General features: G+C 41.0%; 1 protein-coding gene across 1 annotated transcript in view; it reads right to left on the bottom strand.

Moving 5' to 3' along the window:
- Nucleotides 1-14974, bottom strand: part of GRIK4 (glutamate ionotropic receptor kainate type subunit 4) — a 315433-nt gene that overhangs the window by 261982 nt on the left and 38477 nt on the right. The window contains exon 5 of the mRNA XM_044669645.1: nt 10665-10718. Within this exon, the coding sequence (XP_044525580.1) occupies nt 10665-10718 (54 nt within the window). The remainder of the gene's footprint in view (nt 1-10664; nt 10719-14974) is intronic.

The following is a 14974-nucleotide window of genomic DNA, read 5'->3' as shown; positions in this document are numbered from 1 at the left end:
AGAAAGAAAGAAAGAAAGAAAGAAAGAAAGAAAGAAAGAAAGAAAGAAAGAAAGAAAGAAAGAAAGAGCCAGCCTAAGGCTCTGAGATAGCAAATGATTTGCCCAGAGCCATACAGACAGGACCTATCAAAGGTGGGTCTTGACCTCAGAATTTTCCCACTCAGAGGCTCATTTTATGACTTCTTTGATGTGCAATCTCTTTATAACTTCGCCTTATATCTGTTGGTGAAACTATGACACACGTGCCAGAGCATGCTGGAGGGCGCTGTTCTTTTCCCCCTCTACACATGCACCTGAGGACATTTCTCCTATTATTCACCCCACTGTCCAGTAGCTCACTGGAAACACTTCCTCCCTCCCCTGTCTGGGGTAAGGTGGGTGACTTGTTTTATTTTATTTTTTATTTTTTTTATTTTTATTAGTTTTAGAAAAAATTTCCATGGTTACATAATTCATGTTTTTACTTTACCCTTTATCCCCTCAAACTTCCCCCCACACCCATAGCTAACTCGCATTTCCACTGGTTTTAACATGTGTGGTCAGTCAAGACTTATTTACATATTATTGATAGCTACATTGGTGTGGTCTTTTCGGGTCTACAACCCCAATCATGTCCTCATCAACCCAAGTGTTCAAGCAGTTGTTTTTCTTCTGTTTTTCCTCTCCTGTATGAGGCAGGAGGGTTGCAATTTGGGCACTCAGTTTCTAAGTTTCACTATCATTGCCTTAATCCTAATCCCATGCACATACTCTATTCTCCAACAAAACCAAGCAGTTCTTCCATACACTTCACACTTTCACATGTTCTATGTCTTAGACCTGAAATGTTCTTTCTACTCTTCTTTTAAAGACCCAAAACTCCCCAACTCTTCCAGAGGAAGTAGAGCAAAGCTCACAGAGAAAGAACACTTTAAAATTAACAAAAAGCTCTCCTCAAAACATCTCTGTGATGTACACATGTTATTATATCCATTTTGTAGGTGAGGAAGAGAGGTCTCTTTAGACAGTGAGAAAAAGATAGTAGTAGATATGGGATTTGAACCCAGAACTTCTGACCCCAGCTGCATTTTCAATTTCCATTGTACCACTAACTCCCTTCTCTGTGAAGCCTTCTGAGATCCTCATGGTGGATAATGAATTTTTCCTCTTCACACATCATAATACTTTGCTTATATTTTCCTTAAGCTCCTGTCATGTATTATTTTGTATTGTAGTTTGTGTTGGGGTATGTGTCAAGCCTGTTAACATGCATTTATTAACTTCCTACTATATGCCTGGAACTGTTTCCTCTTGTTAGATCAAAAATTCTAGGGAATGGAGAACCTTAACCTATTACCTAGTACAGTGCTCTCTCTATACAATTTTTGTTGTTATTGGTCAGTCATTTCAGTTGTGTCTACTCTTCATGACACCTACTGGGGTTCTCTTGGCAAAGGCATGGGAGTGGTTTGCCATTTCCTTCTGTAGTTCATTTTCCAGATTAGGAAATTGAGGTAAATAGGGTTAAGTAACTTGACTAGGATTGCATAGCTATTAAATGTCTGAGGCCAGAGTTGAATTCAGGAAGATGAGTCTTCTTGATTCCAAGGTTGGTGCTCTATCCATGGCACAACCTGGCTTCCACTGCACACAATAACCACTTAATAAATATTTGTTGAATCTAAATGGATACCTGGAAGCTGTGTTCATACTTTAACAGGATACATAGGCAAGCACTGGGGCTGAACCAGAAGTTTGCTTTGGCTATCTGGGTCCTTCTTACTCTAGCACTACAATTCCTCTTGGTTTTGTCTCTGTTTCTTTAGTCCTTGATTGTCTCCTGGTCCCTGACTATTTGCCTGGGCTCCTGTCCACCTGCTTTTTAGCATATATCCTCTTGGCTATTGTCTAGCAGTTTACTTTCTGACCTGCTGAAGCTCCTGACTCTTTGGTTCTTTCTATTTTCCCTTGATCTGGCTTAGCTATCCAGTTGCCTGAATGTATTTGCTAGGAACAGAAACTGCGCCTTTATTCTGCCCTCTTCTGCTCAGGCTGCTGATGGGCCATTTTCCAATCCAGACTGATTGGGACTGAAGACAAGCCCTGGAGCAGAAGGGGGATGGAAGGGAATGGTTTCTGTGATCAAGTGTTGGTGTGGGCTCCTCCTGCTGACAGTTGCTTGTTCCTTCCCCTCCTATAGATACTCAGGCCCCTGACCTTCTGTCTTGGACTGTAAGCTACCCTCCTGTCTTGTCCTTTCTGGCTGTTGTAGCTTTCCAATTTTCTGGCATTGACCCACTAGTTACAGAATTTGCTAGTCTACTCTCTGCAGAGGTTATGTGTCACAATGGACACTGCTGCTGGGGGAGGACCTCAGAAACCTGGAGTTCAAATCCTGCCTGTAACACATATTTATCATGTGACTTTGGGGAATCCACTTCTCTATGAACCTCAGTTTCACTATATTTAAAATAGAAATATTATAGTCTGCACCTCAAAGGGCTGCTGTGAGGAGTATGCATCGTAACTTAAAGCTCTATATAGGTGGAAGCTACTGTCACTCCTGATTCTGGAGGGACTCGACTTCAAAATGTGGGCACATTTGCTCCATTGCAAGGTTTTGACATGCATTGACTCATCTTGACCTGGTACTCTTCCCTATCCTCTCTTAATTCTATGTTTTCCATTTAAAATTACTTCTTATTTACTTGCATATAGCTTGCATTGTATGTTTATTTGTGTGTTGCCTCTCCCATGGGATTGAGAGTTCCTTGAGGGCAGAGACTATCTTTTGTCTCTTTTTGGTATAGCCAACACTTAGCAGAGTTCCTGGCATAGACTAGGTGCTTAATAAATATTTAATGAATGAAAGAATTAATCTTCCTGCAAGATATTGCTTTGCTATTTTCCCTGAAATCAATCAATGAACAAACATTCATTAAGTACCTACTATGTGCCTGGAACCTGTGAAATCTCCAACCTAGGGCTTTCCTTTCCTCTACTCAAAGTGACTCTCTCCCTGAACCCATCATTTTGGGAAAGGCTTCAGCTATGTTTCACCTTTGTTGCTGTTGTTGTTGTTATTCAGTTGTTTTCAGTTATGTTTGACTCTTTGGGACCTCATTTGGGATTTCCTTGGCAAAGATACTAAAACAGTTTGCCACTTGCTTCTCTAGCTCATTTTATAGATGAGGAAACTGAGGTAAACAGGATTATGTGACTAGCTAGTAAGTGCTTGAGGCCAGATTTGAATTCAAGAAGATGAGTTTTTCTGACTCCAGGCCCAACTTGATATCCACCATGCCACCTAGCTGCTCATGCTTCCCATTACTCTTGCTGTAATTTCTACCTCCTCCTTTCTTGCTCTACTGCCCCCATACTAGTACTTTCCTTGTTCCTCATTTTCCAGAATCCCTCTATGTGTTATCTTCTGCCATTATCAGAATGTAAATTCCTTGATGGTAAGGACTGCCTGGCTTCCTTGCATTTGTATCCCCAGTACGTGGCATAATGCTTGGCATCTAGTAGGCACTTCACAATTTTTTTTCATTCATTCATTTGGTCATTCGTTCATTCATCATCATATCCAAGGCAATGTGCTAGCTAATGGAGGAGATAAAGAATTTAGTCTGTATCTAGTTTCTGACCACAGTCTAGTAAAGGAATTTGTAACATCAGATAGGGTAGGTAGCTTGCATAATATATAGAATATCAGGCCTGGAATTGGGAGGACCTCAGTTTAGTTCTGGCCTCAGACACTTGCTAGCTGTGTCACCCTGGGCAAGCCACTTATCCCCATTTGCCTAGCCCTTGCCCTTCTGTCTTAGAATTGTTAGTATGGGTTAAAAAAAATAAGACAAATAACTATCACATATATTGAGGCTGGACCTGACTTTGTTATGTCATCAGTTAGGGGAGTTGTCCATCTGGAGAATACTTATATGGACAGGTAACCTGTTGGTAACATAGTCTTAGAGACTTGCCTTAGGAAGTTAAAAGTTCAAGGACACACAGTCAGTAGGAGTCAGAGAGAACACTGGAGTCCTGGGTCTTTCTGACTCCAAGGCCACCTTCTATTCACTATGCTACATGGTTTCTCATGCATTGGAGAGGTGAGAGCAAAACTTGATGTGAAGTTCTGGGCGATGGTTTCAGTGAACCAAAGGCTTCCTGGAATGAGTGACAGTAGTATAATGGAAAGAATCATTCAATCAGTCAGAAGATCTTGGTTTGGACCTTGAATCTGTCACTCATTAGCAATTTGGAGCCTGTGCTTCATTTCCCTCTCCTGAAAAATGAGGGAACTGAATGAGATGAAGGGATCTCAACCTTTTCTGAGTCATGGACCTCTTTGGCAGTCTGGTGAAGCATATAGGCCCTTTCTCAGAATCATTTTTTAAATGAAAGAAATGCTAAATTCCAGTTAGAGGTGCAGTATTTTCCCCAACTAAATCTTTACAGGAAATTAGAACCCTTGAAAATCTCTTGGGGATCTGTAGACTCTAGGTTAAGATCCTCTGGATTACTGTCTCAAATCCCTTTCAACTCAAATATGCTAGGATTCTATTATCCCATGAGATAAACTTTATGGGTTAGGTAGAAACTTAGGAGGTAAAGATGGAGGAAAAGGCCATTCTAAATACAGAGAATGGTCTGAGCAATGGTGTAGGACAGTGATGGCAACCCATTTAGGGACTGAGTGCCAGGCACCCCCCAGAGACCAAGTGCTTCCCCACTCCCCCACCCTCCTGCCACCTTACCCTAGACAGGGAAGGGAGGAAGCATTCCCATTGGCTACTGGGCAGAGGGGTGGGGGAAGAGAGAAATGTCCTCAGGTGGGGATGGGCAGAGGGACAGCTCAGCTGGAGTCCCTCTGCCTTTCTAGCAACAAACTCTGGTGGATGACAGTGCATGTGCCCACTGTGAGGGCTCTGTGTGCCATCTGTGGCACACATGCCATAAATTCACCACCATGGGTGTAGGCGCATATAATTGCTGGAAAGTTCAGATAATCTATGTGTATGAAACCTTGAGAGGGTTTTTTTTCCAATTCAATAAGGAAGTGGAAGAACAAAAGGGTTCTGACAACATAGTGTCAGGGAATAGCAGCTCATCCAGACTGGGGTAAGGAAAGGGGGCCAAGATTATTAAGCAGCCAAGTAAGAGGCAGTTTTCTCTCTCTGTTGGGATCCATATGTCCTCTGAGATTACTTTATTCCTATTAGGCCTGATTGCACTTTACTTTATATTTTAGTTTATCTTATTCTTTCCTCCTTTCTAGGTAGTAAGCCTGTGGAGGGGAGTGGTAATGCCAATATTCATCTTCATGTCTACTACAGTGTTTGGCACAGTTCTTCTCACAAAACAGGAACTGATTAGAATTGGACCAGGAGCATAGGGTATAAAGTACACACTAAACCTAAAGCACTGAGCTTGGAGCCAAGAAGACCTGGGTTTAAATCCTGCCTCAGAGATTTAATAGCTGCGTGATCCTGGGCAAGATTCTTAACTTCTCTTGCCTCAGTTTGAGAAAGTTGAATTTAATGGCCTTTGAGGTCCCTTCTAGTTCTAAATCTATGATTTATGATCTTAGACATGATCTGCCCTGCTAATTCTATTGTAGGCTAAATTAGCAGATGTATGGAGAGAGGATCTATAAGTGCACTGTATCCTGGTCAGTTCATGTCTGGGATATTGTATCTAGTTATGAGCTTTACATTTTAGGAAGAGCTCTGATAAGCTCAAACATGTGCTTGGGGCAACCAGGATGATGAGGAGATGAGAAAGCATGTCATATGAAGATCAAGGATCTGGGGTGTTTAGCCTGGAGAAAAGAAGACTCAAGAGGTGATATGATACATGCCTTTGAAAAGTTTAAGCGCTGTCATATGGAAGAGAGATTAGACTGGTTCTGCAGGGACCCTGAGGGCAGAATGAGACCAAAGGGTAAAAGTGAACAGAAAGGTAGGTTTTAGTTCAAGGTAAGGGAAAAACTTCCTCACAATTAGAGCTGTTCAAAAGGGGAATGGACTGCCTCAGGAGCTGGGAAAGTCGGAAGGAAGGAAGGAAGGAAGAAAGGAAGGAGTAAAGGAAGGAAGGAAGGAAGGAAGGAAGGAAAGAAGGAAGGAAGGAAGGGAGGAAAGAAGGAAAGAAGCACTTATTAAGCACTTACTTAGCTCTGTACTACATGCTGAAGGAACAAATTAAAAAATAAGATGGTCCCTGCTTTCATGGAGCTCACATTCTAACAAGAATGACTACATGTATAGAAGGTTTTAGCAGCAAGATAAATGGAAAAGCTCTATGGTTTTTAGGGTGAAGAGGCAAAAGAAATAGTAATGATAGTAATGTCTCTTCTTTAATGTAATTCTACTTATAAAAATCTTAATTTTCTGATGTAAACCATTCAACAGTGCCAGAGATTGTGGTGACAAGAACTTTTATTCCTGAGTCTTTAGTAACTGGCTGCAGCACCTGGAGGAACACATGCCAGGTCACATACATACACATACACAACGGTTGCTTCCAAGGATGATGACTGAGGGCACTGGACTGAAAGTGTTGCTATTTCTAAGGCTCTTAGATTTAGGGTCCTGAACTATCCCCATCAGGGTCTGAAAGGAGATGGTGGTCAAGGTGGTGGTGGTGATCTGACTTGTCTAACATATTTTGACTCTTGTATCTCCTTCAGAGTATTTAACTGCTTCAGACAGGCTGACTTGCCTGTTTTTCTTGTTGCATGGCAGGGATAACTAACTGCTTCTCAAATAAAGTTGCTTGCCCTGATAATGGCTATAAGGGTTGGGCTGAAAGTAGCTGGTATGAAAGTGGTATGAAGAAAGGTGCTGAAACTTTCAAGAATCCTACACCTATCTAGCTATCTATCTAAATTGTTATCATTTGTTAGGAGGAAAGTAGACCTCCTCTCCCCAGTGAGTTAGTTCCTCACAGGACTTACAAGTGCCAATTTATTCTACAGAAGAGCCTGGAAGGGCAATTGTAAGGGGGAAGGGATTCAAGATTTGGGTGGAGATTGGACTCTGATCTCTGAGATTCATTCCAATCCTTCAATTTTATTGTGTTATATGTAATATATACACATATAGTGAGACTTTATAGAACTTCTATTCTAGCCTTCTCATTTGTCAGGAAGGAAATTGAGGCCTTCAAGAATCAAAATTGGCAGAATGGTTAGAAGGCTGACCTTGGAGAAGAATTCTCCAAGAGTTCTCTAGATTGATTAAGTTTTCTCTCTCTGTCTCTGTCTCTGTCTCTGTCTCTGTCTCTGTCTGTCTCTGTCTCTGTCTCTCTCTCTCTCTCTCTCTCTCTCTCTCTCTCTTGTTCATCCTCTGTCCCTCTCTCCCTTCCCTCCTTTCTCTCCCTCCCTCCCCGCTTCTTCTCCTCTCCTCACTTTATGTGTGTGTATTTCCTCTATGGCAATAGCTCTGTCTATCTCTTTCTCATGTATATGTATTTATTTGTATATGTATGTATGTTGATAGAGAGATAAGTCACATGGTAATAATACATGATATGGTAATAATACATGATATTGTAATAATACATGGTATCATTTGCCTGTTAAGGGGCTTGAATCCTAAGGAGAAAGTGATGTGGATTTGTCCTTATGTGAGATGTGAACGGTGACCCAGAGACAGGAGGAGACCCTGGGAAGATGCACTGGTTTTGTGATGATGCCCTAGAATTGAGATATTCAAAGCAATCACTGTAACTAGGGACAGATACCATTTGCACTGAGAATTAGGGCTCAGGAGGTGAGGCTGCCTGGAATACCTGAAATTGGATGATTTTCCCTATCCCTCCTTACAGTTAGCCCCCACCACTCCATTCTGCACAACCTCTCATCCCATTTCAGCCCTGCTCACTTCTCTCTGTGGTCCCTCTCCATCCCTGAGTGACTTTTCCTCTGGCTCCCGCTCTCTAACTAGCCAGCATCACATCTGCCACCACTTCTCTTCCTCTCCAGCACACTGACGCTGGTAGAAATAAATATTTATAAGCTCCTACTGGCTGGACAAGGCCCTTGGTGAGCAGGCTGGCGCAACCTCCTATGTGAGATCAGAAATCGTTTTATTATTCCTAATAGACGTCTGTCTCGTCTCGTCTCAGCAAGCAGAACGCTCATGTGGACTCCAGAACCTTCACTTGCTGCTTGGGTCTTATAACTGTTCTATTTCTATGCTTTCCTTTCCCATCTGAATGGCATCATCTGTGCTCCTATATTTTGCTCATTTCTCCTTGCATAAAGGATTCAAAATGCCTTATTTGTATTAATTCTATCCATTAGAAAGGCACTGCCAAAAGTCAATTCATCCTTTCCCCTGCCTCTAAGCAGTATTGGATCTGATCTATTCTATTTAGATGAGTATGAATGGGGATTTCAAACGAGCCTTCTTATGGAAAAAAACATCCAGATAATCACAAATACATCATTGTGATCATAATAGCATAGGCTCATAACTGTTAGGGTGAAGTTCCCACCTGTGATATCACCCTTGTAGCTTCTTACCTACATGCCCTTGAGGGGCTAGTGCGGTGTGGAGCAGCCCCTGGCATGCCTCTTCTCTTTGTAACTATCCTTCTCCTCTGTTTCTCATAGGCACTGAAGGTGGAATGGAATTGTACTTTAATCTTTCTCTTTACTCTCTTGCCAACTTGCCCAGGCGCTCCCTGAATTCTGCCTTATTTTAAGTGAACGTGTCTATGTGGCTGTGGGAATAGGCTAATCCTTCTCTTCTTGTTTACATGTTAATGCTCTGATTTAGAGAGGCAGTTCTCACTAGAAAAGCAGGAGAGCTTTTGTCCCCACTGTTTGCCATTGGGAAGGGGGTATGTGGAACAAAAAGAAATCTTCATGACAATCTACAGTGCTGCCTGGCACTGGAAGTGCAAAAGCATAGGTTGTGGGTATTATTGTAGAAGAGACTTCCGCATCAGGCAGAGGGTTAGATAGGATGACCTCTAAAATCCCTTCTACCTCTAAGATTCTAGAATGCTTTGAGTAATTCCACAACTGCCCTACTTAAGTTCTATATGTGTACAGACACTTGGGACTACAAAGAGGCAAAGATCACACAGTTCATTCCTGACTCTAAATCATATAGGATAATGGAAAAGCTCTCATGTTCTCAGACTTCCAGAAAAAAAAGCCTACTAAAAAGTCTTTCCCGGAATCTAAACCAGAATCTTTTTGTGGCAAAGCATTTAAACATGAAATAGTCTTTTAAGACTATTAGGCTGTAGAATCAACAAATCATTTGACTCCGAGGGGAACATTGGCTATGTGTTCTAACACTACTCCTTGACTTATGGCTATCCTATTAATTCCCTATGTGATGTTGGGATTCTGGGTCTCAGTTCTCTCTCCTGTAAAATGAAGCTGCTGGATCAGATTCAATTCAACAAACCATTAGAGTCCTCAAATTCAAGGGTCCTTTGCAAAGGAGTAGAATTACATGACACCTCTGATCTCGTCATTCCTCTTCCCTATTGCCTACATATTGCCTGAACTTTGGGGATACAGAGAAAATCAAAAATATTCCCTGCCCTCAAAGAGCTACCAGTCTAATGATCTGTTGAATTGAATATAGTCCAATAGCTTCATGAAAAAGGTCACAGAATCTTTAGTCAGCTTGGTGAAAACCTATGGATGCCTCGTCATAATAGTGTTTTGTACAAAATCAAATACATACAATTATAAAATACACTATATTGAAATAGTTACCAAAATATTAAGAAAAATAATTTGCAATCCTTGGGCTATGATTTAGATGATCTGAAGCTACTTCTTGGCTCAAAGATTTTATGAATCTAAGCCAGTTCTACCTGTTGCACCTCAGTTTTTCAACTTGAAATTGGATTAGAAATTAGAAAATTAATTTTCATTCAACAAATGTTTGTGAAAGACCTTCTCTGTGTAGAGCACCATGCTAGGTGCTGAAGAAAAACAAAGTTACATAAAGCATGATCATTGCCTTTGTAAAGGTAACTATTGAGTCTGGGGCAGGACATATATGTTGATAGCTACAAGAAATATTATTTCATAAAAAGTGCCTAAAAAGGGCACATAAATACAGGGCTATGTGGGGTCTGAGGAGAAAGGTTGTTACTGACTTCAAGGATTATGGAAAGCTTCTCAAAAAGAATGTGAGTGTCCAATACCAGGAAAACCAAGAGTAAAAAAGAAGATATATTCATCACCCTACAAAACTGAAAACTTGTCTTCTCTTGGCTTGTGACATTTGCCTGGATACACTAGATTCCCTTCCCAGATTTACATTTGAATATAAAGTTTAAGTATTATTGGATTTGAGGATCCCAATAGAATAGACCATTTGTTTTATTATTCAAGACATTTCTTTAGCTCTTTTAGACTTCCAGAGAATATACATTCTACCAAATGTACCCCATTCCAGTAGTTTGGTCAGGAAGTTCTTCCTAGAATCTAACCTAAATCCTTCCAAATGAAATGTAAAGATCTATTGGGTTTTGAGGATCCCAATAGACCTACATTTTCCAAGATATTAGAACCCGGTGGCTTTCTTGGTCTTCTTCACTTCTGTTCTCCCTGCTATATAGTTCCTGAGCCATAATCAGTCATAGCACACCAACACTAATTAATAATAATCTCAACGAAGAAGGGATGAACTAGGAAAATGTCTTACCAGATTAGTGAAGATATATGTGTAGTAGGCTGATACCATCCCCAGTTCAGCTGCCTGAAAAAAAGAAGAGAGAGATTTAGCGGGAGGGGGAGGGAGAACCGCACTGGAAAGTGAATATACTTGCAGTGTCTAAATCCTTGCCTTTGCCCCTCTCTCCCTGAGTGGCCTACCCTCTTCAGTACCTTGGAGAGCAGAAAACCTTGACCCTACTCCAGCCCTTGCCTAAGGCCTAAGAGGATGGAGAGGGGAACATAGTCTTCCAGGGCACTCTTTTTCTCTCTTCTCTCTTTTCTGATCTTGGTGTCCCTGATCAACCTTTCCTGTCAAGGTGACTGGATATGAGGCTGACAGGTGCTATAGAAACCGACAAGTAGATTAGATAAATAATGAGTCCCTTTCTCCCCAGTGCCCATGTCTCTTCCTGGCTGCGTGGAAGGCTCTTACCATGTATCTGTCACCGCAAGGCCACTAAGAGACCACCAAAACCAGTGTTCTTACAGTGTATACTAACAGAGAAAATATTTCTCTCTACCAAGAAAAGACACAGGGAGGAAAAAGAGAGTAGCTTTTTTGTAAAAAAGATAAAAGCACAAGAAATCAAAATTAAATAGTAGAAAGAGGGTCAAGAACCAACAGACTTGTGTTCTAGTGCCTGTTTTGTCATTAATTAGCTGTGACCTTAGACATGCCAGTTCCCTTCTGTGGGCCCGAGTTTCCTAGTTCATAAGGTTCTTACCTTGCATATGGACTAGACTGGAGTATAAAGGCTCTGAATGGCCATCACAATTCTAAAACTCATGATCCTTTGATTTGGATTCTTGTGCCCCTCTTTGATAAGGCTTTTGATGAGGGTAGTATTGCCAGCTACTACCCCAGAAGACATGAGCCCAGAGTCTATAGCGAAAGAAGGAAAAGTAGATCTCAAATGGTTAAAACCCATTTTGTGAAATCTACCTTTCTAAAGACAAAAGGCAAAAGTTCCTGAGTTTTTAAAGTCTTGAATTCTGAGTAAACAAGAACTTTGTAGCTGAAACAGCTGCTCAATAAGGTAAGGGATTACTCTGCAAATCCTTTTGAATTCAAGAGGCAATTGTGCTGCCAAGCCCCAAACAATCACAAGGGCATGGACATTACCAATCCGGGAGCCCAGCAGCTTCTCTTTTCCCATATTGCTGTGATCTAAAGCACATCTATCCCTCATCCATTATACACTGGACAGAATTTGGGATTCTGAATCAAAGAACCTCAATTCAAATCCCAGATCAGGCTACTTGCTACCTGTTTGACCCTATTTCGATGCCATCCACTTATCTGGGCTTTCATTTCTCTCATCTGTAAAATGAGGGGTTAGATTCAATTATGTCTAAGATCCCACTTATATCTGTATTCTGGCTAAAGAGCTTTGGGTCACTGTGTTCTTTACTGTCCCGCTCCAAAGACCTTGATATAATGATGTTGCTAGAGGCTGGTTATCAGCAAATGGAAGAGGGGAAGGGAAAGGGAGCCTTGAAACCCTGCTGTGATGAGAGCCTTGCATTCTTGCTCCTAATGGGAACTATTATAAGGCACTCAGAATGATTCAAGGACATACCACCGAGGAGTCTTCAGGGACCTTTCTCCTCTCCCAGTTCATCCCAATCCTACCTACCAGGTTTCCTAACAGTGACTACAATAGATTGGTTCCCCATAGCCTACATTCCCTCAGTAGAATAGAAGCCCTTTGAAAGCAGTTGTCAACTCCTCTTTATTTCAGAGATAAATGTACAGAATTAAGGTACAGAGAGGATAAATGCTTTTCCCAGGGTCACACAGCTAATAAGTGCCTTAAATGGAATTTGAACCCAGGTTCTTCTGATTCCAAGTTCAGATTTTCATTTCTATCCCCAGCCTCAAGACCGGTGCTTTATTATACAAGAAGAGCTTAATATATGTCTATCAGATTGGATTGGTCCAGCTTTAGAAATCATGAGTGTTGGAAAAAATCTTTATAACAAAAACCTCTGACAAAGGTCTAATTACTCAAATATATAAGGAGCTAAATCAATTGTGTAAAAGATCAAGTCATTCCCCAGCTGATAAATGGGCAAGGGACATGAATAGGCAATTTTCAGATAAAGAAATCAAAACTATCAATAAGCACATGAGAAAGTGTTCTAAATCTCTTATAATTAGAGAAATGCAAACCAAAACAGCTCTGAGGTACCACCTCACACCTAGCAGATTAGCTAACATGACAGCAAAGGAAAGTAATAATGTTGGAGGGGATGTGGCAAAATTGGGACATTAATGCAATGCTGGTAGAGTTGTGAATTGATCCAACCATTCTAGAGGACAATTTGGAACTATGCCCAAAGAGCTTTAAATGACTCTCTGCCCTTTGATCCAGCCATACCACTGTTGGGTTTATATCCCAAAGAGATCATAAGGAAAAAGACTTGCACAAAAATATTTGTAGCCGCACTCTTAGTGGTGGCAAAAAAAATTGGAAAATGAGAGGATGCCCTTCAATTGTGGAATGGCTGAAATTGTGGTATCTGTTGGTGCTGGAATACTATTGTGCTCAAAGGAATAATGAACTGGAGGAATTCCATGTGAACTGGAATGACCTCCAGGAATTGATGCAGAGCAAAAGGAGCAGAACCAGGAGAACATTTTACATAGAGAACGGATACACGGTGGCACAATCTAATATAATGGACTTCTGTACTAACAGCAATGCAATGATACAGGAAAATTCTGAGGAACCTATGAGAAAGAATGCTATACAGTTACAGAGAAAGAACTGTGGGAGTAGAAACACAAAAGAAAAACAACTGTTTGAAAACATGGTTCAATGGGGATATGATTGGGGATGTAGACTCTAAACAATCACCCCAGTGCAAATATCAGTAATATGGAAATAGGTCTTGATCACATGTAAAACCCAGTAGAATTGCTCATTAACTATGGGAGGGGAGTGGGAGGAAGGGAGGGAAAGAACATGAATCATGTAAAATTGGAAAAATTCTCTTAATTAATAAATAAAATAAAATAAAAAAAAGAAATCATGAGTGTCCAGGGGCAGCTAGGTAGCTTAGAGGATTGAGAGCTAGGCCTAGAGACAGGAGAATCTGAGTTCAAATTTGATTACAGACACTTAAGCTGTGTGACCCTGGACAAGGCACTTAACCCCCATTGCCTAGCCCTTACCACTTTCTGCCTTGGAATCAATAAACAGTATTGATTCCAAGATGGAAGACAAGGGTTTTTAAAACATAAAAATTAAGTTTAAAAAGAAACTACTTTGACAGGTTATTTTTAGGTGGCAGTCTTGGGATCATGAAGATCTGAGTTCAAATCTTGTCTTAGATACTTACTAGCTGTATGATCCCTGGCTATTTAACAATGGCTCTTTCAGTAGTGTTGATTCATAGTACTGAATCACAGTATTGATTCTAAGCCAGAAGGTAAGGGTTTTAAAAAAAGAAATCAAGACTTTCAAGGATGAGACACAATGCAGACCCATAAAGGGCTCCTTCTAAGGATAAATGGATCGACTATCAGTTGTCCACTGAATTAGAACTCTGTTAGGTAGACTCAGACACTTCCTAGCTTTATGATTCTGGGCAAGTCACCTGTTGCCTAACCCTTGTTGGTCTATTGCCTTGAAACCAATACGTAGTATTGGTTCTAAGTGGAAGGTATAATTAAAAAAAAACTCTGCTAGAACTAGTAGGGAGACTGCCCTATAGAGAATGTCATCATGAGAGGTCTAAGTTTTGGCAGCTGAGCCAAGGATGAGTTCCAGACTCAGATTCTGCTCTAGGCTTTGTCCCTCATTATATACTCTGTGCCTGGTCCCCTCTAACTTGCTTCGACTTGTGGATCTCCTTTAGTTTTGATGTTTTTACTGGTCATGGCTAGTGAAGGTACTGGAGATGAAAGACAGGAGCAAAAAAGCCTGTATTTAGAGGTGTGTGTGTGTGTGTGTGTGTGTATGCACATGTGTATGCACTTGGAAAAGCACTGCTTTGGAGTAGTGGAAAATTACTATAGCAACGGGCTGAAGGGATAGCCCTCGGTAAGGAGAAAACTCATTCAAATCTCTTATTAACTCCAAGACAAAAAAATAAAATAAAATGTGGGCGAGGGGTGGGTGAGGAGAGAATGGGAGGAAAAGATAATAAATAATCTCAGTGTCTGCCTGGCTTCTCACTTTCATCAAAAGGTAAATAGGAATCAAGTCCCTGGGAGAAAGATAGCACATTGCACTTAAATGTGAAAATAAAATGGCTTTAGGACAAACCAGCAAGCTCTGGAGAGGCTTGGCA

The sequence above is a fragment of the Gracilinanus agilis genome, chromosome 3 (genome assembly GCF_016433145.1).
Source record: "Gracilinanus agilis isolate LMUSP501 chromosome 3, AgileGrace, whole genome shotgun sequence".
NCBI lineage: Eukaryota > Metazoa > Chordata > Mammalia > Didelphimorphia > Didelphidae > Gracilinanus > Gracilinanus agilis.
This window is presented reverse-complemented; position numbering and strand designations above follow the sequence as displayed.